We start from the raw sequence: 23,242 nt of genomic DNA, 5'->3' as shown, positions 1-23,242 counted from the left end.
ACAGTCCTAAGGACCCCAGGTAAGACGCCACCCACTGTCCCCAACATGCCTTAAAAACCTGCCCGACAGCACCATACTGCACCCCTCTCCTGGGCTCCATATTCCTGCCTACAACATCGGCAGAAGGATTAGGCTTTATTGGAGGCCCAGTCAGTTCTAGAGACCCAGGGTAGGACACTGCCCACACCCATTGACACTCATTAAGGCAAGCCCAACATCTCCAACTGCAGCGGGAATTGTGTCATTGTTCCACTGACTAGGGACCCTTTTGGCCCAGGGGGCGGAGTTGAAGAGGACAGTAAGTGACCATAACAAAAGACTAGGGCAGGGCAAAGCTTGCTCTTTTGATAGATAGAAGAGCTGGCAGCGCGCCCAGGAGCATGCTTGGCTGGCTACTTGGTTTGATTCCCCCAACCCCTTGGAAACCAGGCATCTTGATTGCTGGTGAATTGCTGGTATTGTGGTGAATTATCAATTTAGCTCTTTCTAGCACAGGAGGAGGGTGCCGGGTCACCCTGGCTCATAAATGGAGATAATGGAGATGGCACCACCTGCTTCTTATCCTTCTCATCCCTTAATGAGAGTAAATTATATAACACTGTGTTTAATATAGATGATGGTCCTTGTGGCTCTCCTAGGCTGACTATGGTATTTTGATGGTTCTCATTTTATTACACTTTGGGGCAGACTATAGATTAAACTTTGGATAAATTCAAAAAACAGGTAATTAGATGTTCAGAAAAAATCTGTTTCTTACACAGTAATGACTACCAATTGTGTTTTTCCAGAGAGTAATACCTGAGGATATTTCTTTGCCAGGAAAGTAGTTGAAGGTAACCGTGGAGCATTAGTTGGTCTAATACTCATGCAATACACAAGAGGATGCGAGAAAGAGCCTTGGGCAAGAAAACCATGAACATGTGAGGAATACGAAGGCAAATGGAGCCAATGTTTATTTCTGAGATGTCTTTCTTTTCTAAATTATAAGCTTATGGAATAAGGGAGGATCCCAGAAGTGAGTAAAAGTCAGCATGCTATTTTTAGCATCTTTGAATAAATTTGTGTGTTGTGATGTGAGACACGGATGCACAGCCTAACCAGAAAAAAGAGACCAAGAGAAAACAAGTTGATTCTGGGGAAAAAAATGGTTAGTAATTGTGTTAGTGAAATTTCAGATTCTGACTGCTGGCTGCTGTCCTAAAAACTAGGGAGACAGTTGAATCAGGAGGAAATAGATTTACTCCTGGTGTCCTGAGGCAGAAGAGCTAGTTAGGAAACAGGACTGAGAGAGGGCAGCTTCTGGAAGCCTCCTTTCAAGCCCCTGGTTCTAATTCCATCTCACGGCTGACACCCTGGAGCTTCTACATAATGAAATCCACACCCTGGAAAAGGAGCTGTGCTGGCCTTTCCAAGGGCATCTCAAACCAGACTGTTTAACAAGGCTGATAGTCTAGGCCCTGGTCCACACTCTTGTGATCTAGGTGTTAGTAAGAACCCCAGTGATCAATGTTTTCTCTTTACTAGTGCCCCCTTCTCAAGCTTCAAGCATGCACAGAGCACCTTCAAACAGTCTCATCTTCAAGGGCAGAACTCTGTACATAAGACAGGGATCCCAGCAGCGCACACTGTCCCTGACAACTAAACTCAGCTACAGCTGATTAGCCTCACAGTCCCTGGGTTGCACACAGCTACTGCTGAGGCACAGACATAACATCCCTCTCCTGATGTAGGCACTCGACTCCATCTGAGTCCTCTTGTCTTTCTGTGTCATTCCCACCATCCTGCAAAGGAGTCTGAGGGACACTCTTGTGTCTCCTGAGTAGAGGACCCTGAGTCATGAAGGAGCTCCCTTGTCTCTCAAGCAGACGAGCACCCTGCATCCTTGAGGATGATCATCAGGTCACCCAGTTAGCTGCATCGGGTTCATTCCTGCTGCCAGTGACAGCACTGAGGGAACAGCAGAGTCCTTCCTGCCTCAGATCTCCATCTACAGGGGAGTAACAGCACAAAGGGGGTCTAGGAGACAAATGGGGGTTACATTAAGACAATGGTCAAGATCCCTTCACAAGGGGGGATCGTCTTCTGTTTTCTTCCTCATCAAGATCAATTAGCCCTTGACCTCTGAGTACCAGTGTTAAAGACACATTCCATTTTTGCAGCAGAATCCATTTGAGATGTGAAAGGAAGGGGCCATTATTGAGGTCCCTCTTTCACCTTAGGACACCCTGTGGAGGGGGTGGTTGTTAAAGATGAAGCAAAAGAAAAGCATATTGCATACACTGTAATCCCAGAAAGACTGAACAATCCTGATTTAGAACCCAACCTGGACTAGGTGGCAAGACCCTGGCTTGAAGGGAGGTGGGAGGAGTAAGAAGAGGGAGGAGAGGGGGAAGGAGAGGAGGGGAGAGGAGGGGAGAGAAGGGGAGAAAAGAGAGGAGAGGAGAAAAAAGGAGAGGAGAGAAGAGGAGAGGAGAGGAGATTGTCATGGTGTACACCTGCAATTCCAGCTCTAGTGATTCCAAGACAGGAAGATGATTTTAAGGTCATCCCGGGAATAATAATAATAATAATAATAACAATAACAATAATAATAATAATAATAAATGTGGTAAAGGTATCAGTGGGTATTTTTTATCCAATGGATATTGTATCATTTTACAAGTGGTTTGACTTGTAAAATGATTACCTATGGAGTATGAAACCCTAGATTCGAACCCATTGTTGTCAAATAATCCAGAACTTGGAGATGGAGGAAGCGTGATCAGAAGTTCAAGGTCATCTCAGCTATGTAGAGACTTTGAAATAAGCCTGAGACGCATGAGGCCTTGTCTCAAAACAACAAGATTGAAGATGAGGGAAGGCTGGAAAGACATAGAAACAGAACCCAAGTTTGTTCCGTCATAGTTACACAGGTTTGTTCATTTCAAGCAGGATCATGAAACTGAAGCAAGAAACACGAGGGAGAACAAAGGGTACAGAGACTCTTTCAAGACTAATTGAGTCATAATAACTTTCTTCCCCCTGCAATTATATGTGAATATGATTTTCCCATCCCACTTTCCCTGGTGCTTTCGTCATAGGAACCTGGCAAAAGTCCAATTCCTTTGCTTGCGCTGTGACTCAGAGAAAAAGAAATGCCCGTGAGCATAAAGTCAGTGAAAACCATCTGACAGCTTATCAAAAGGTGACAATTGACCCAAAATTGTCATCACACGTGGAAACACACAGGTCAGACAGAAGCTTTCAACAGTTCACTTACACGCAACAAACAGCCAGTGTTTCCTGTCAAGCCGGGTGCCCAGAGATGGGACATGGCATTTAATACGGTGCAGGTGAGGGCTGAACAAACTACTAGTCTAAAAGGAACTTAGTGACATCTGTCTTAGGAAATAGGCCAGCCAGAGAGTAGGATCACAGGAGGGGACTAGAGCCAACGAGGGGGTCAGAGACTTCTCACCTCAAACAGTGTCTGGATTGAGAAAGCGTGGGCTGCAGAAACCCAGAGAGGCTGGACACCCATTTCCAAACAGAAAGAACAGTCAGGGACGTCTACCTGCAACCCAAGGCTGAGACAGGAGGATCAACACAAGTTCAAGTAAGGCCTTTATAGTGAGATTCTGCCTCAAAACAAATGGTTTTAAATATCAAATAAAGGGCTTGCATACCATAGTGCAAGCCTATAATCCTAGAACTCAAGAGGCAGGAACAGGAGGATCACCAAATATTTGAGACCAGCCTGGGATACACAGTAAGACTATCTCATAAAAAGCTAACATAATGGATAAATGACTGTGTGGATGAATGAATGGAAAGGGCAAGCAGGAGAGATGATTAGACATTATGGGCCAAATCTCAAAGGCCTTCCTTATGTGTTACACTAAGAGGCTTGGGTTACTTATTAGGCAAAGGGACCCACACAAGGTTCCAGTGACAGAGGAAGGATCAAGAGACTGTTGTGAGTCATGTCAGTGTCTTGGTCCATTTTATGTTTCTGCAACCAAAAGCCGCCAACTGGGTAAATTACAGACAATAGAAGCGAGTTCAGCATTCTGGAAGCTGAGATGTCTAATTGTCAAGTTCTGGCAACTGGCCAGGGCCTTCATGCTGTTTGTTAATGTCTCACTTTAGTTACTACTCAATGTTTTACCCCAAATGCCATTGACTCAGGAATTGAGAGATGTTTCCCAAATGAGAACTCTGGGCCACAGTTCCAACCACAGCCATCAGAGTTACACTGTAGGGAGAGCAGGAGGAAAGCAGGCTGCAGAGGTGGGAAGAAAGCAAAGCCAGTCAGGGCTGATCAAGTACCAGCAATGCAGAAACAGTGAAACCTGAAGAAAGATTGAATGGGGTGAGGGATGGCGAGATAAAGCCAAGAAACAGCTGTGGAAGGAAGACAGATCCATAGAGGGGAGCCCGCAGTGAGACAGAAGGGATTCAGACTGCTTTCAGATTCCTAACTTTTGCTGTTGGTTGGGCAATGCTGTCAGAATAATTCCTCATACTTTATGTAGTCTAGGGAAGAGTTTTTCCCTCACAAGGCAACTGGCCTCAGCATTGAACTGTTTTAAAGGGAACTGCAAGAGCCCAGGAGCCCTTAACTTCTATAAAGGGCTCCCTCATTAAACCATTGTTCTGGGTCCAGTGAGCCCCGCACCCTGCCCACTGGCCCCTGTACCCAGAACCCTGCCAGCAAGCCCAGCACCCTCTGCGCCCAGCATCCTCCCCTCTATGCCTAGCACCAGGTTCCCTGCCTCCTGTGCCAAAGCCCATCTGCATCCTATCCCCTGAGCCCTATTCTCCGAACCTAGTTCCCAGATACCGGTAACTGCACTCTACACCCTTAGACTCTTCCCTGCCCAAAGTGCCCTGTCCTTCTAGTCCAGAGCCAAGCGTTTGCCTCAGTTTTCTCTGCTTGGCTTCTTTACCAACCAAGCGCCTATCCGGAAAACTCGCTCATACCCACCTCAGAACATGCCCGGAACCTGCAGTGCCGAGGTCTCACTTACTGGCTCCGCCTTCCCCTGCTCCCTGAGACCCTAGTTTCACCCACTGCCCAGACTCACATCTGAAACCGCCCCTGCCTAGCTCCTCCCACCGGTTTCAGCCTTTCTTAAACTTCAGGACTCTGGGTTGCCTCAATGCTGGCCTCAGCGTCTGCGACCTGGAGATTGGCTCGGTGCTTGGTCTGCGCTGGAGACTGGTGTCCGAGGTAAGCTTTTAACCTCCGTTGTCTGGCCCAAAGTTGTCAGCCTGGTTTGTCACCCACTCGCGGAGTCGCCCGCTGTGTCATCTGGTCTGGTTAGCAGGAAAACAGGATACTCCTTTTGTGGTTTTCCAGCGAGAGAGCTCTAAAGAGTAAGGTAGCATTTCCCGAAGGGTAAGGATCAGCTTCTCAGGACGCCTGCCAAACCTGGATGAGCCGCGAGCTCTGGTACCGGCAGCTCCTATGCCTGCAGACCCAGCCTGGAACTTCCCAGGATGCTCAGAGCCGTGTGTCCAAGATTGCTAGTTAGCTGGGAGCTACACACTCGCAGACCGTTATCAGCAGTGTAGGCTTCAAACAATTGGTTTGCTATTTTGAGAGAAGTGGCTGGATAGAGTGACCCGTGTGTGACAGCCCAAATAATCTGCGCATCAGGAGCAAAGACAAAATCTACCTTCATTTGAACAAGTTCGTACCAGTCCGTGGGAAGTTGTTTACATGAGCCGTTCTTGGACATTTTAAATCTTCTTTCCCTTTCTCTTTGGAAAGATGGCCCTTGTCAGGTTAAAACAAAATGAAGACTTTTCTTTTTTGAAGGGAAAAAAGAAGATCTGTAGACAGATTTTATTCAGGAAACAGTTGAAGCTAGCTTTTTGGGACAGCAGAGAGAAAAGAGAGATAAACACGTCATTTTGCTCTATAGGGTTTGAGGCAAATCAGCAATCCTGCTGCAGAAATGAAGGGCTAGGACAAATAGAAACCACTGTTTGTAGTCTCTTGCAAGTCTTTAGCTTCCTGGTGGCACAGATGCACCTGGACAACCAACAATGAGAGCCAGCAAGAAGGACGTCTGAGAGGATCCAGATTTGGCTCTCAGCACCCACATCCCCTTCCACAGCCATCTCTAATGCCAGTTCCAGACCTCTGTGGGCGCAAGGCATGCCCCTGGTACACACACAGACAGACAAAACCGTCAAATGTATAAAAATATCTTTAAAATTTTTGAGTTTCTTTTAACATGCAACTTGAATGTTTAGGTGGCATTGCTGACCCACTTTGGGGTGCATGCATGCAGGTTGCAGGTTTGGTTTTGTTTTGCTTTGGGGGTGGGGGTTGAGACAGTGTTTCTCTGTAGCTTTGGAGCCTATCCTGGAACTAGCTCTTGTAGACCACAAGCTGGCTTCAAACTCACAGAAATCCGCCTGCCTCTGCCTCCCAAGTGCTGGGATTAAAGACATGTGCCACCACTGCTCAGCTTGTTTTGCTTTTTATTTGAAGATTATGCCTTGATATACTGTTAAAGTACAGAATAGCCCTGGATATCGCTACTAAATAAAGAGATGTAAAAGACGTAACAGCTTGGCTCTTGTTTGATTTCCTCTGATTAGCATAAATCCACAGAAAAGATACTTTGGCAAAGTGGGGAACTCTGAATCTGGACTGAGTTTTAGAAATTACCTAGTGGTGTTCTGGTTATTGTTAATTATGCCATTGGTTACATAGTAAAATGTGCCTTGAGAAACACATAGTAAATAGTCAAGGTGGAATTAGAGCTGTGTGGGGGATGTTTTAGATTCCATGTAATAAGCACAAAAGAAAGTAGGTAAAGTACATGACATAAATTTTAATAAGGGTTCTATTGGATTAATTACCTATTGTAACTCATCCTTTTTGTGAATGTTTGGAAACTATTGCAATCATAGACTTTAGAATACGATATGGATTTCCAAATGTTCTGACGTTTGAAAATTAGCTCAGCATTTTCACTTCCTGTGAAAGCTGTGATAACAAATTCAAAATTACTGAACTCAGGATCTTAGAACCACCCTCTCAAAGGCTTTCTCTTGCATACTCATATTAACCACCCCTGTGCTCTCTACAGGCCGCAGAAAACACTGAAATATGCCTAAACCGGGTGTACCTGACTTTGACAATAAAACTAAGCAGAGTGCATGGAAGGTAAGCCTATTCTACTGTAATAGACTAGAGGACAGTAGGCTTAGTTTCTCAGTGAATGGCTATTCTCAGGTTTTTGAAGTTTTTTTTCTTTTTCTCATTATTGTTGCTAAGATTGGTGCTGTACTCACAATCAGGCCTCAGCCTCCCAGGGGCTGGAATGACACATATGGGTCACCTCTCCCATCACCTTTGAAGTCGTGATGCACCACTATTGAATCAAAGACTCTGCTCTTTGTTGCATAGTGGTTTTTATCAGCAAAGTATGTTTCTCAAGTTGTTTAGGTTAAAGACTGAGGTCTTCGTCATCCACAGGAAACTGCCAGGCAGAACTATGCAGATCTGGCATACAGTTTGAGTCCCTCATCTGAAGCCTCTAGCCAGAGCAAAAGTGGAGCTGATATGAAAGCCCAGGAGTCTAAGGACATTGTGGTAACCTCTGAAGATGGCATCACGAAGATCATGTTCAATCGGCCCTCCAAAAGGAATGCCATAACTTTACAGGTGATGCTCCTGCCAGAGCATGGGCACACTTTTCTTTCTTCTATTTCTTTAACTAACACAACTGTAGAATTTCAGCATTATTCCTATATTTTTTGTGGAAAGAGATTAAAGTATTTGGCTTGATTGAGCAAGTTGGGCATTGTTTATAACTGGGAAGTTTCTGGTAGGTGCTACATATCCAGAAGACAATGAAGCTTTGCTATGAATGGAAACACAAATCAGTTTAAATGAAAGAGCATTGGTAGAGATACACAGAGACCCCCAACGGGGAGATAAACCTCCCCAAAGAGTCTTTACATCACTGCCTTCTGAGCTTTTCTATGCTTGTGAACCCTAATTTTATACAAGAAGTTGGGGGAGGGAGAAAATGTTACAGAAGAAAAGGAAAGAGGGAGGGGAAGTGTAGTAGCATTTCATTTGTATTTTCATAAATAAAACTTGCCTGAAGTTCAGAGAGTAAACAAGCACACTGATCAGGCTTACAAACTAGGCAGTGGTGACACACACCTTTAATCCCAGTAGCCATACTAGTTTGCCATAGAAACCAGGTGATAGTGGTGTACACCTTTAATCCCAGCACTAGAGTGGAATACATGGGAGGAGACAGCTCTCACACACAGTCTCATTCTGAGATTCCAGGAGGCAAGACCACATTTCAGACTGAGGTCTAGGTAAGAGCTGGTGGCTTTGCTTTTATGACCTTCAAGTTGAACCCCAATTTCTGTCTCTGGGTTTTTATTAGTCATTCTACAGGGAAGGGAGGGGAAGGGGAAGGAGAGAGGAGAGGAGACGGGTCTTCAGAAGAACATTAATAGCTTTATTTGAATGAACTGCTTCCCAGGGCAACTGGAAATTTCTCCTTGCACTACACTGATAATAAGTTAATCACCAGAAACCGTCCCCCTGATTACAAGGGTTTAGCAGATGCTTGGAGGTGAACTGGAGGTCAAGGCTGCCATCTGCATTGTGGGACAGCATGCTCATTTGAAGCTTTAAGAATCTTATAAAGTGGCTCACGAACCTTCAAATTGATAAGGCACTTAATTCTGAGAACTTCATGTTTGTCCTGAGACTTCTCTGTAAGGAGGGTAGTTCCAGCTACACACTACAGCATGCAAGAATCAGGACTTCCCACACAGAGATTTATATATGCCTACAAAACCTTATCACCATTATTTAATGAAATAGTTCCGCGGGTTGAGAAGTAACTTGATAAGTTCTTATAGCTGGTAAACAGGAGAATCTAAATTGATCCATCTCTTTCCTGGCCCCGGCTCTACCTAGTCACCTTGGCTGCTGTGATTCTCAGAAGTTATTTCCTGTCCCCTGCCTTGAAGGAAACAGTCTCATCATTATTGACATATTAAGTGCATGCTTCTATATTCCAGTGTCTTTATAAATACCCACCCTCCTCACAACTCTTTCCCACACTGAATCTTATTAAAGCAAAATCCATGCCAGTTTTGAAAACACACCAAAACTGCAGCAAGATTTTTCAGAGATGTTCAATGCTAGTGGCCTTGTTTCTCAGCACAGAGAAATCCAGCCTCTGCGTTAGTTGTGGCTTCCCAGACTGCCCAGGACACTTCCCCTTTCCCAAAGTCACAGTTGAGATGCTGTTTCAGGGACAGTTATCGCAGCCACCTTTCTTCTTTCTAGCTTGCTAGAACTGCGTCCTACCCCATGCCCCTGCCTTGCCCCATCCCTGTTGGAGCACAGTAACTGTCCAGCTGCAAATCTCGGGGACTGTGGCTCTCTTGCTCCCCTTTGGAAAAAGTGGTTATTTGGTGCATCTTCCACAGCACCTGTACATCATGTGCACCCAGCCATTGTTAGAGTGGAAATTCTCTCAGGCAGCCTCTGTTTTAGTATCAAAACAGAGTCTTTATGAGTGCTTAGCACTGTGCTGAGAGAAGGCTTTCAGACTGATGTAGTGTCAGTCCACGGGATGGTGGAGCTCATTTTCAGTGTTCTTTTATCTGCCTTTTCATTCGCATAGATGTATCAGGAGATTATGCTTGCACTTAAAAATGCCAGCAGGGATGACTCAACAATAACTGTTTTCACAGGTAAGACTTTCCCAGACTTAATTTCTTCCTTCGGAAGTCTCTTAGTATGGAAGGAATTGAGTGATAATGTTTGAAGGTCTTTTTCAGTGTGCAGTGGTCTGATTTATAAATAAACCATAACATCATGGATGTAGGATAACTATTCTTTGATAATTATTCATGATAAATCATATGTCCCAACCTGACTGGTATAGTAAAGTTCATTGTGGCTGTCACAAAAGTCAGGACATAAAACAACTCAGCTGTCCAAAAACAGATAAATAGACAACTTTTGTTTATCCACAAATTCTGCTCAGTAATAAAAAGAAATCAAAGTGTGATACATGCAAACACGTGTATCACAGGTATCTTTAAGACAAGATTTAGCAAAATCAAGAAAAGAAAAGGATGTGTTGTTTGGCTCAACTCATGCGAGTTCTACAATATTGGAGAGAGTCTCTGCTCTGTTTGCTGGTGGAGTCTGGATATGACTGCCTCCAGCAGCTGGGATGGCAGGGTAGAGAGAGCATCTGGAGCATTCTGAGGCATCTGTACAGTAGCTCCTCTTAACTGAATGCTCCTTTCGGTGGTTTTGCCTCCCAAAATTACAGTTACGTGTTGTTACCCTGGGTCTAGAAATAAGTAGGGGTTTCTAGACAATTCACAGTGTGTTTTAAATAACTCATTATATAATATAGTGTTATTATTAAAGTTTGTTACTGTAAATATCTTGTCTAATCTGTATGTTGAACTTTGTCACAGGTATGCACGTACAGTAGCCCTCAGCACATTCTGGGAACCAGTTCCATGACTCTCATCAATACAGTACTTTTCACATTCATGTTCCCTGTATAAAATTATCCGGTATTTGCATAGAAGGCCCACACATCCCAAGGATCTTGGATCCCCGCTGGGTGTCTAACACAGAATGATGTTATATCAGTACTCATTGTTTAGGAAAGAACAGTCACAAGGAAGAAATATTCAGTCAATATTCAGTACAGATTATTTTTTTTGGTCCTCAAATATTTTCTGTTGGTTGAATCCATAGATGTAAAACCTGAGGGTATAGAAGATAAGCAGGAAAGTAAAAACACACTACCTACTTTAGTGCCTGGTACCATTCCCATGTTTCAGGGATTTGTGGGCCATCTTGGAATCTATCTTGTGTGAATAAGAGAGAATCACTGGGCCTTGTTTTGGGTTGGGGTCACTCCCGTGTTTACAGTTATCACAACTATTTAGGGTGCTAAGGAAGTAGCCTGAGATGGAGTGCTCACCTATCATGCAGGAATCCCTGGGTTTAATTCCCAGCATGGTATTGTGACACAGGACTTCAATACTGACAATCCATAGGTGAGGGCAGAAAATCCACAGCTCAGGGTCATCCTCAGCTACGTGGGGAGTTTGAGGCCAACCTGGGCTCCTTGAGATCTTGTCTCAAACAAAACTTATTAAAAAGTAACCTTTTCATTGTAAACAATGTATACAATTGCAAATTGTATACTTTATATAAGCACACACCTTCAATGGGTCTAAAGATAGAGATAATGGTTCTTATTGTAATCTAGACAATCCCACACAGTCTGTCCATTCATCTTGACTATAGCAGCACCCACTCCCACCCCCACCCCCACACCCGCACCCTGTTCTTTCTCTGCTTCAGCGCTGGGGGCTCTTCTTTTGGATTGTTGTGTAGACCCTGGAGACCATAGACACAGAATCTCATGTGCACTGTTCTGTCTCTGCTAACCTTGCCTGTTGTTCAGATCTCAGTCCAACTGCCCCTTCCTGTGTGAGCTCTATCCTAAACCCCACAATAGACTAAGCCTGCTTCATAGTCATGCCACGTGGCCATCTGTCATGTTCTAATCACACCATCTTCATTTACTTAGGTTCTTTAACACCCGTGTCTTGCTAGTCCCTACTGTGCATATGAGGGTCACTCATGTTCTCCTAGTGACTGGCTGAGCCCTGCACACAGCAGGTGCACATAGCTCTAGAATGAGTAGATATATAAAGGAATCGTGGCTCTGTCAATTGACTGTTCACAGGAGCTGGTGACTATTACTGCAGTGGGAATGACCTAAGTAACTTGATTAGTGCCGCTGGTGAAATCCAGGAGTTAGCTATAAAGTGTGCTATAGCACTGAGGTAAGTGTGACATTTGTCTCATCCCAAGGGATTCATTCTCCCCCGCCTTTACTTCACCCATGTGTTTATGGTATACTTGTTCATTTACATGTTTTACATGTGTGTAGGCCCAGGTGTTTGTGAGTATGTATATACATATGGATGCTGAGTCCTAGGTAGACATTAAAATCATCTTTAATTTTTTTTCTCTTTGTTGAGACACATTCCCTTGAATACAGAGTTCACTCACATGGCGAATCTTGCTAGCCAGCTTGCTCTAGGTCCAGTCTCCACCTTCTGAGGTCAGAGTTCTGATAGCATTTATGTTCTGATAGCAGAGGCCCGAGAGCATTTATGTGGGTTCTGGGGACTCAAGCTTCACTTCAGTCCTCATACTTGATTGGCAGATGTTTTAAATGATGAGTCATCTCCTCATCCCCCAACAGTAAACAGCCATTTGTCTGTGCTGAGGCACTTAATCGTGATCCCCCATAGGCCTCCCCCCTTCACCCTGCAGTCTCCTGAGGTTGACTGGAAAGTGTAAGGTGAGGACGAGGCAGAGGGAGTCTGAGTTCCCACGCAGCAGGGTGACTAGACAGTGCCTGCGGATGCTGGCTGTGTACTGGAAGTAATCTTGAAAGCTGTTGAAGGAGGTTTGAGGCTTCACCTTCCTATCCCAGTTCTACCAAGTCTCTCAGTCCCCCTGTGCTGCGATACGCAGTTATGCACATAGTCACCCGCCATGATGTCTCGGGTCACAACCGGCCCACAGCCTTGAACTTAAACACACTGTCCAGGAAACTTTGAATCAGGCTCAGCTTGCAGGAGTCATGGTCTGACCTGCCATTAGGCTCTCGGTTTAGCCTGGGAAGGTGACCCTTTAGAGTTGTATCAGCTTTAATGTATGCAATCCTTTCTATAGTTAGGTAGTATACTACTTTGAAATAGGTAATGCTTTCCTATTTCCATTTCTGTAGGGAACTGGTAAGCAGTTTTATAGACTTTCCCAAGCCTCTGGTTGCAGTAGTAAACGGCCCAGCCGTAGGACTCGCCGTCACCCTTCTGGGACTGTTTGATGCTGTCTATGCCTCTGACAAGGTAATTCTGTTCCTGGCTAATCAGTGAGCTCCCATGACTCTCCTTTATACTGACTAGAGCTAAACATATTATGGGAGTTAATGACTGTGCTGGTTAGGTTTTGTTTTTTGTTGTTTGTTTTTTGTTTTTTGTTTTTTTTTTTATCAACGATACAAACTGGAGTCATGTAGAAAGAGGGAAGCTCACTTGAGGAATTGCCTCCCTTAGATTGTTCAGTGGGCTTGTCTATGGGGCATTCCCTTGATTAATGATTGAAGCAGAAGGTTTCAGACTGCTATAGACATTGCCACCCATCAAATGTGGCTCTGGGCTGTACTAGAAAGCAGGCCAAGCGAACCATAGTGAGCCAGCCCATAAGCACGTCTGCTCCATGGTTCCTGCCTTGATTTCCCTCAATGATGAACTGTAGCCTATAACCCAAATAAACCCTTTCCTCTCCAAGTTGCTTTTGTTCAGTGTTTTATCACAGCCACAGAAAACAAAGCAAGACAGTGGTAGAATGCAGTTATTTAGATAGTTCTTAAAGACTCAGTCTAACTTGACAATTTGGGTTTTTCCTTGCTTGTTCATTGATTTTCTTAAACACATATATTGCCATAAACATAACCCCAACTCTGGTGATTCTGTATTTTAATCAGAGTTTAATATTTATTCAATTTTTATTTTGAATATTGTCTCCAAATGCTCAGGAGACGATTGAAGGCTTGCTGGAGAGGCTATAACCTCCGTGCAGGTTGCTTGGTCCTTTTTTCCTAGTTCAGGAAGCCTAGTATTTAGTCTTCTAAAGTGAGAAGGGACTATGATTGTGTACTGCTCTCCCTCCCTTGCATATCAGAGAACTAAAGCCCCAAGCAGTCCTGAGTCCACAACACAGTTCAGACCTGTGTTCACCACTGCACTTAGAATTTTAATTTTCATTCTTACTATAGTGTATCTCTGTGGTAACCAAAAATAAAATATTTTGAACTTAGGCAAAATACAAAGAAGAAGATTTAAGTTTTAAAAATTGAAAGTAGGGTTTTGATCAATAATGGAGCATTTATTACCTAATGTGAGCAAGGCTCTGTTTTGCCCCCCCCCCAGCAACATCAGAGAAAGAAAGGAAGGGAGGAAGGAAAAGAACAAGGCAGGAACCATTTTGCTAGGTGGGAGTGATGTGACGTAAGGGGATATAGAGCAGATACAAAGGACTAAAGGATCGAATGTACAGTGTGCAGATTATAGTCAATAATAGTGGACTATATCTAGGAAGTTTACCATGTGAATAGATATATTATTGCTGTCTCTGGCTGGCGGGGGGGTGGGGGATGGCGACTATGTGAGTTAGCTGGTTCCACTATGTGCATCTTGTAGTAACATGATGTCTAGCCTTAAATACTCAGTGTGAAATTTATTATTTGGGGAAAAACTCACGTAGATGGAAACCAGTGCTAGTATTTGCTTTCTATAACTTAGCCAATCTCACCAGTGCCTGGCTTCTGAACCCTTAGGCTGTTTCTGAGTTTTGTTGTTGTAGACACAGATGTGATGGCAGTTATCTTAGTGGTTACCCCAGAATTACAGACCAGCAGCCCCCAGGTTCTTCTGCTGCCTTCTCCTTAGGAGGGGCCAAAGTTTCCTGGCTCGCCACTGAAGAGATTCCCTGGGTTTTTATTGACTTCATAAACAAATACTGGGTTGAACAAGAGGTTCTCATTCAACCCTATTAATATAGCCATGCTATGCTGTTGTCTATGATGGATACTGGTCTTAAATACTAGCAACTAAATATGCTAGTAGCTTCTCTACCAGCAAATTTACCATTTCCATGTGAGTTTTAAATTTTTTTCAAATAGATGTTTGCATGCCCACAGTGTGTAGGTACTCTGTTAGTACATATACACATCTTACACAATACACACAGCAGCCCTATGAGGTCATACTAGATTGACAGATAGAGGAAACTGTCACAGAGAGGGTAAGGGACTGTCCCAAAACTTTTAATCAATTCATTGCTAGAACCTTAGCTCTTAACTACATCCACCATTCATCTTTGGAAATATCAGTGTAATAACTGTTCCTTGCCATGCTCATGTGTACCTGTTTATGTCAATTTAGCTGTGGTTTCTTTACTGATTATATTCTTGAAGCTACATTGAATGGCGTTTTCTTGACCAAAGGTTCTGGAATGAAGAAGAAAAGTGACATTAATGAGAGTATTCTCTGTTTTTATTTATATGCTACATAAATCATATATTCTCACAAATATGCATTAAAATAACTACTATGTCTTGCCATTAAAATTAAGTTTAAGTATTTGTTTACTTACAGCAGTGATTCTTTTAATAATATTTATTATCCAAAAGCTATATAAATAAACAATGTGTTGACTTTTACCTGTAATACCAACACTTGGAAAGCTGAGGCAGGAAGATTGTCATGAGTTTGAGGCCAGCCTGTCTGAGCTATAGAGTAAGACCTTGTCTAACAAAATGTTTTTCTTAAGTATAGGAAAAAAACATGTTTATAAAGCTATCAATCAAAAATTCATGTAAAAATTGGCAGTGAGGAGAAATAAAAAAGACACAAGAAATGAAACATAATGGCTCTTTAAACCATGAGAGAGAACATTAACAAGAGAGAGAGAACTCTGAGGAGCAGGCAAGACAGTTGCTCTAGCAAAGGCGTTTGTCACTGAGTATGGTGGTCTGAGTTCAGAGCCTGAGACCCACATGGTAAGAGTGAACCAATTCACACAAACACACACACACACACACACACACACACACACACACACACAGAGAGAGAGAGAGAGAGAGAGAGAGAGAGAGAGAGAGAGAGAGAGAGGTAATAAAATTGAAATGGATGGAGATGTATGTGCTGTAATATGTGGGAGTATTCCTAGTGCTTAGGAAGCAGAGAAGACAGAAGGTCAGGAGTTGGTCATCACTGGCCACACAACAAATTGAAGTCTACCCTGAGCTACACAAGACCCTCTCCTACACTCTTCCTCACCACTACCCCTTCACACACACACACACACACACACACACACACACACACACACACACAGCCAGCAGGGTGTGATAATTCATGCTTGTGATCCCAGCACTCTTCTGTGAGGCTGAGCAAAGAGAACTATTTTAAGTTTGAGGCCAGCCTGTGCCATGTAGCAAGAGCCTTTACTTTTATTTAAAAGTAATGATAAGCCACAGATCAGTAACAATTCTTTGCATGATATTTACTTATAATCTGTGTCGACAAATAATTCTTATAATTCACAACTAAGGCAAATAATTTAACTTTAAAATTATTGAGAAACATGTTAACAGTTAACAAAGATGCTATAACCACACTATTAAGTATGCAAAATAGATTCTCAACATCATTAGCCATAAAAGACATATAAACTGAAAATATGAGGTACTACAATGCATGTAGTGTCTTGATTAAGCTACAAGAACTTCTCCTGGTGAACCTGAACAAGGACATCTCAAAATGGGATGTTGATATCACAATGCCTCTGGGGAAGAGGTCAGCACCATCTTTAAGATAAACATATACTTTTCTCACACTAGTGATTCTACTCAAAGGTGAGAATTACCCATGAGAATTGAAAGTGTACACAAATACCCACAACTACTTCTGTGATAGACATAATCAGAAAAGGATTTGTTTCTCAGCTTCATTGAGGTATTATTTACAAATGGGAATTGTACGTATTTTATCAATCAGGTCTATGGTTCTTGACTGAACCTACTGATAATAGCCGCAACTCTGGAAATAATGCATGTAGATTTAAAAAGATATGACAAAACCACACAGCATCAGCAACAATAGCAACAAAGAGGCTACCAGTATGCAATGCATGGGTGACTGCCAGACCTTACACTAGGTAATGGGGAACAGCATTGAATATAGATTCCGTGTGTGTAATGTTCTAAAAAGACAAGACACCAGAGACAGAAAGATTCTACACACATTGTATGTGTATAGAAGAACACATAGTATTAGTTTAAATGTCTCCATTCACAGTAGTGAGCTACCACAGGTAAGAGCATTGGCTGTTCTTCTAGAGGATCTGGGTTCGATTCTCAGCACTCACATGGTGCCTCACAACAATCTGTAACTCTAGTCTCAGAGCTGTGACACCTTCTGCTTTCATGGTCACTGCATACATGTGGTACACAGAAGTACAGGCAAAACAACCATGCATGTAAAAAAATAGAATGAAGGGTTAAAAGAAAAGAACAGTGAGACGGGCACAGAAATTAATACATATCTGTAATGTTAGCACCCGAGAGGTTAAGGCAGAGATTGTGACATCTAGGTCAGCCTGCACTACATAGCAAGACCAACTGAAACACACACACACACAGAGAGAGAGAGAGAGAGAGAGAGAGAGAGAGAGAGAGAGAGAGAGAGAAAGTTAAAATAGTAACTCAAAATGCCTTTCTGTTCTTCCTCAATCCCAACTAGGCAACATTTCATACTCCATTTAGCCACCTCGGTCAGAGCCCAGAAGCATGCTCCTCTTACACATTTCCGAAGATAATGGGCCCAGCAAAGGTAACTTAGAAAAAACTTAGTGTGTTGTCCTTGTTGCCAAGGCAATCCTGTGCTCTGTCTTCTTTCCCTTGGGCAAAGCTTCCAGGATGACTGTGTGCTCTGCAGTGTGGAAAACCCAGGCTAAGGGGAGACCTGATGTAAGGGAAGGGTCAGGATATTTGCTCTGCAGTTCCTGATGCAGGGACTGTGTCTGACAGCTGGTGACCTAGAGCTGGAGCTCTGGCGGCAGAAGACCTTGTCCTCCACAGCTGTGTGACAGTCCCTGAAGGCCCGGGACTAGGAAGCATTTACAGATGTGATCAACTCAGAACCACCTAACTGTGTGGATGAGAAACAACCTCTGAGATAACATGGTGACATCTTCTCTTTAGGGCCATGTAAAGTTCCAGAAGTTGCCAGCTCTTAACAGCCCCACGAAGCCATAGTCACTGTGACTTCCAGTCAGAACTGCCTTTTACCAGTTGTTATGCTATGTGTTGAGACTCCTGTTGAGACCCCGCCCCAAGATGGCCCACCGGCTGCTCAGGTCTAGCTCTGTATTTGTACAAATCCATTGTCTGTCCTCTGGGGAGTGACTCCAAAGACAATGAGACAGAAATGGAGAGGTGGGACTGAGGGGAGGGCTTAGCAGACATTGGGTGCCATCTCCAGGGGTGTCTGTGGGAGTAATGCTTGCTGATGATTAGATTTTTTTATTGTAAATGCCCCCCACATGCACACACATATAATATATATCCATACATTACCTTTTTAAGATTTATTTTTAATCTTACGTATATGAGTGCTTTGCCTACATGTATGTCTATGCACTACTTCACTCATGACCTACAGAGGCTAGAAGACAATACTGGATCCCCGAAATCTGGAATTAGATATGATGTGAGGCACCATAGAGGTTCTGGGAGTCTAACCTGGATCCTTCACAAGTGCAGCCAGTGCTGTTAATGGTTGCACCATGCATGTCTCTAGCACCGGCATACACTTCTTTAACTTCATCATGTTGACATCACAGAGCCCAACATATTAATCAGTTAAGTTTTGAAAAGTTGAATATCAGTCCTTCCGACTTCAATTGCTTAGAAGTATTTACTCTTCTAAAAGAGAAAATGCAACGGTAGAGAGAACATTTGCTCATTGCCCAGTTTTATAGAAAAATCATTCCTGTAAAAGCAATCTGAGCATCTGTGCAGGCAAAGGAGATGCTCAGAGCTCAGCACTAGGACAACCTAACAGACAAGGGAATTTTGAATGTTTCAAAAGGTTGACCCTATGACCATAGTTCTGCTGTGTCACCCCACCTTGTTATCATTCACAAACAGGAAACCACAGCTACCAGGGGTTCAAGTCATTTCTGCCCTTCCAGCCCCTCCCCTCAAGAGACATAAACAGCCATGGTCTCAGCTGTTTGAAAATCCTTGGCCAGTTGTGGCCATTGGCTTGCCTGTTCCTGGTAAAGACAGGCAACCTTAAGAGCCATGAGTACATCTGCATCTCCCTGTAGCTGGCCATTCTGAAGTCAGCTGAAGCCTTGCTTTATTAAGCTGGGGTTGCATCTTGCTTTGCATTGCAGGCAACTGAGATGCTTCTCTTTGGGAAGAAGCTCACAGCAAGAGAGGCCTGTGCTCAAGGCCTCGTCACTGAAGTTTTTCCTGACAGCACTTTTGAGAAAGAAATCTGGACCAGGCTGAAAGCATATGCGAAGCTCCCACCAATCGTTAGTATTTGGTTTTTACTTGTGGGGATGTGGAAATCATTTTTCAAAGGGAAAATGTACTTTAGGAGGACAAATCCTAAGAAGACAAGTCATGTTTTTAGCTGGCTTGAAGCACCTCTGGATTTTGTTAAAAGTTACTATAACATTGGGAATAGTGATGTTTTTAAAGAGAACTTACCAGATAGACATTCCATTTCTGTGTTACAAGGTCAAATGGGACATCTTTCGTGGGGATGACTACAGGAGGATTAAAGCCAGTAGACACTCAGCTTTTTTATTTTGAAATTCAGGTGGGAGGTAAGGAGGTTGAGTGTGTTTAGGGGACCCCACTCTATAGCACATCAGTTTATATAGGTAGTAGCTCGTGGCTGATTGTTCTTACATCCTTACTATTGAGTGTGTGATCCTAGAACCAGAAGATTTGTATCCATCTAGGGTTGTTTAGAAATGTATAATAACAGAGCTGCCTCACACTCACTGTGTTCATCTTTACACAATCAGGCTTGGGAAGCCTGCACATCTTAGAAAGATTTAACAGTAGCTTGGGTGGTGGGAGCTCATGCCTTTAATCCCAGCACTTGGGAGACAGAGGCAGGTGGATTTCAGTGAGTTTCAGGCCAGCCTGTTCCACAGAATGAGTTCTAAGACAGGCTCCAAAGCTACACAGAGAAACACTGTCTCAAAAAACTAAAAGGAAAGAAAGAAAGAGAGAGAGAGAGAAGGGGAGAGGAGGGGAGGGGAGGAGAGGAGAGGAGAAAAATAAACAAAAAGAAGAAAAGGCGGAAAGGGGGATGGAGACATAGTGACTCACCATCTGTAACCCCAGTCAAAGGAAATCTAGCACCCTTTTTGTGGCCACTGTAATCACTGCATGCACACGGTACATAGACATGCAAGTATAACACACACACATTTAAATAAACAATTTGTAAAACTAAAAATAGCTAGGAATAGTGGTGTACTCCTTTAATTCCTACACTCAAGAAGCTGCGGAGGGTGGATTTTATGATGTTTGGGCCAGCCTGGTCTATGTAGTGTGCCCTAGACCAGCCAAGGCCATGTAGAGAGACCCTGCCTCAAACAAACAAACAAAAAAGAATCATATAATATTATTCCTGTTTGAATAACTCTTATTCTTGGTTTCATTGCAACAGGGTATGAAAATTTCCAAAGAGCTAATGAGAAAGAATGAGAAGCAAAAGCTGCACGCTGTTAACGCTGAAGAGAGCACTATCATCCAGGAGAGGCTGACATCAGAAGAGTGCTCGAACGCGCTCTTGAACTTCGTGTCCCGGAAAGTAAAACTGTGAAGCCCACCACAGCAGCTAGACCCCTCAGAGGAAGTGTGCCGTGAGCTCTCGTTTTGGGGGCTTGAACAACATGCATTTCACTGTGTTTTTTTCTTAAGTAACATAGAAATTATGGTGAGAATGCCTCGGTCATGACAAATAAAAACTTCCATAAAACAAGCCTTAGGAATTTATGTAGGATATCCAGGAATAAATCTAACCTAGGAGGTCAGAGACCTCTACAATGGAAACTTTAGATGTCTGACCAAAGAGAGGGGAAAAAGCACTAGAAAATGGAAAGGCAAACTGGTCATGGATTGGTAGAATGAATATTTTAAAAATGACTATTCCACCAAAAACCACTTATAGATTCAGTGTTATCCCAGTCAAAATTCCCATTACTCATAGAAATAGAAAAAATGCTCTAAAATTCATATGGAGCCACAAAAAACCTCAGTTTAGCCAAAAATGAGCCAGAGCAAAAAGAGAAATGCTATTGAATTACCATTTCAGACCTCAATATATATCAGAAAGCCAAAGTAATAAAAACAATATGGTGTGAGCACAATGAGGACACGTATGTCAACGGAACAAACTCAAAGATTCAAACATGCGTATAGGTAACCGTAGCCATCTAATATTTGACAAATGTATCGAAAATATACACTGGAGAAAAGACGGTGTCTTCAAAATATGGTGCTGGAAAAACTGAATGCCCACTTGTAGAAGACTGAAATTAGACCTGTACCCATCCCTTCGCACAAAAACTAACTCCAAGTGGACCATGACACTGGAAAAACTGAATGCCCAGTTGTAGAAGACTGAAATTAGCCTTGAATGTGGAACTGAAACACGGAACTGCTAGAAAAAAATACAGGCGGTGCCATACATGATATAAATATTAGGGAAGGACTTTTTAAATCAGACTCCATTTGCCCCGGAATTGAGGTCAAAAATTGACAAATGGGGCCTCATAAAACTAGTTCAAACATGCTGGGTGGTGGTCGCTGCACTCGCCTTTAATTCCAGTACTCAGGAAGCAGAGGCAGGCAGATGTCTTTGAGTTTGAGGCCAGTCTGGTCTACAGAGGTAGCTCCAGGACAGCCAGGGCTGTTACACTGAGAAACCATGTCTCGAAAAACCAAACAAAAATAAAAAATTAAAAAAATTAAAACCCCAACTAGTTCAAACAATCTGGAAACCAGTGTGGAGAACCCTCAAAAGGCTAAAAATAAGTCTACCATATGATACAGTTTTACCACTCCTCAGAGTATGCCCAAGGGACTTGACAGCCTATTCCACAGATACTCAACCATGTTTATTGCTCCTCTGTTCACAGTGTCTACGAAATGGGGACAACATGTCTTAGTTGCTTTTCTACTGCTGTGAAGAGACGCCATGACTAGAGCAACTTACAGTTTGAGAGGGTATCCATGATCATCATGGTGGGTTGCATCACAACAGATAGTCAGGCATTATGCTGTATGTGTAGCTAAGAGGTTATATTCTGATCTTCAATTGGAGAGAGAGAAAGACAGAGAGAAAGAGAGATATTGGACTTGTCATGGGCATTTGAAATCTCAAAGCCCATCTTCCAACAAGGTCACACTCGTAATCTTCCAGAACAGTTCTACCAAATGTGAACCAGTTATTCAAATATATGAGCCCTTGGGAGCCATTTTTATTCAAACCATAAAACAGTCTAAACATCCTTCAACTAGCAGAGGATAATAAAAATGTGGTACACACATACTATGGAATACTATTCATCCATAAAGAAAAACAAAATCAAACTTTTCAGGCAAAGTAATGGAACTAGAAAAGGTCACTTCATGAGGTAAACCAGACCTAGAGAGACAAGCATCATATGTTCTTGCTAGTCTGTGATTCCTAGCTCCAAGTCTTCGGATGTGAGTATATAGCCTAGAGTAACCATAGAAACCAGGAAACTGAAAGGGGACCACTGGACCAATGGGAGTATATTAGGGTGCAAGTAATTTGAATGGGAAAATGAAAAAGCGGGGGTCTCAATTAGGAAAGGGGAGGAAAAAAAATACCAAAGAAGGAGAGGGGAGAGTAGAATAGCAGAAAGGATGTCTGAAAAAGTTGTAAGGAGCCATGTTACTTATTACGTAGTTACATAAAAAGACCCAGAACACATGTGAGTCTAGGTATATGAACATAGTTTAAATGAAACTTTTACACCTAAGCTGACAATTCATGTTCCTCCAAAAATCTGTAAATTACTTAACAAAGCCCTCAAAATAAGCATGAAGAACCTCCTTTTGAGATGTCCAAAAGACTTGCAAAATGTTATACATGATTGCGGTTGCCCTTGGTAGTTTCCCAGAAGTGGAAGGTGAGTCCCTATTGCCAAAGACGCCGTGTACTTCAGACACAGGGCACCGAGGATCCAAGTTGCACTTAACCTGAAAGCTGCCTCCCTGAGGACCAGCTATCATGGTACCAAAGATGCCATGAAAGGTTCCAGGAGAGGAGAGCAGACAATATTCCTACCCAGCTATGAAGCCTATGAAGCATAACAAAGACCAACATGTCATGATAACACTAAGAGCAGAGTTGTTCTCTTAAGAGTAGTAGAGATGCCTTGGCAGTAATCAACAGCTCTCTGGTTGGGCTCGGGGCCCACTCAACAAGAGAAAAACCGTGACTGGTACTGGAAACCTAAGCCATCTATCAAGGGTGAGTGAAGTCCTAGATCTCGAAGGTGAACCTACCATTGACA

The 23,242-nt window shown here is 43.0% G+C and overlaps 2 protein-coding genes across 14 annotated transcripts in view; one reads left to right on the top strand and one right to left on the bottom strand.

Annotated features, from left to right (window-relative positions):
* The first annotated feature begins 5,099 nt into the window (after positions 1 to 5,099).
* LOC125397842 (enoyl-CoA delta isomerase 2-like) lies at positions 5,100 to 20,644 on the top strand. The gene is made up of 9 exons (XM_085699360.2): positions 5,100 to 5,212; positions 7,089 to 7,165; positions 7,478 to 7,666; positions 9,666 to 9,735; positions 11,769 to 11,868; positions 12,825 to 12,945; positions 17,404 to 17,493; positions 19,064 to 19,207; positions 20,362 to 20,644. Exons 2-9 carry the CDS (start codon positions 7,109 to 7,111, stop codon positions 20,515 to 20,517), a joined length of 927 nt encoding a protein of 308 aa, XP_085555486.2. The 5' UTR covers positions 5,100 to 5,212; positions 7,089 to 7,108; the 3' UTR covers positions 20,518 to 20,644.
* The window catches only part of LOC125396725 (testis expressed protein 56-like), a 30,461-nt gene continuing 22,127 nt past the window's right edge, over positions 14,909 to 23,242 (bottom strand). For all 13 annotated transcript variants that reach the window (XM_085699364.2, XM_085699362.2, XM_085699371.2 and 10 more), the window contains one exon: positions 14,909 to 15,107. In XM_085699364.2, coding sequence (XP_085555490.1) covers positions 15,075 to 15,107 — 33 coding nt within the window. In that variant the 3' untranslated portion in view covers positions 14,909 to 15,074. The remainder of the gene's footprint in view (positions 15,108 to 23,242) is intronic.

The sequence above is a fragment of the Myodes glareolus genome, chromosome 14 (genome assembly GCF_982192425.1).
Source record: "Myodes glareolus chromosome 14, mMyoGla1.1, whole genome shotgun sequence".
In the NCBI taxonomy this organism is placed as follows: Eukaryota; Metazoa; Chordata; class Mammalia; order Rodentia; family Cricetidae; genus Myodes; species Myodes glareolus.
This window is presented reverse-complemented; position numbering and strand designations above follow the sequence as displayed.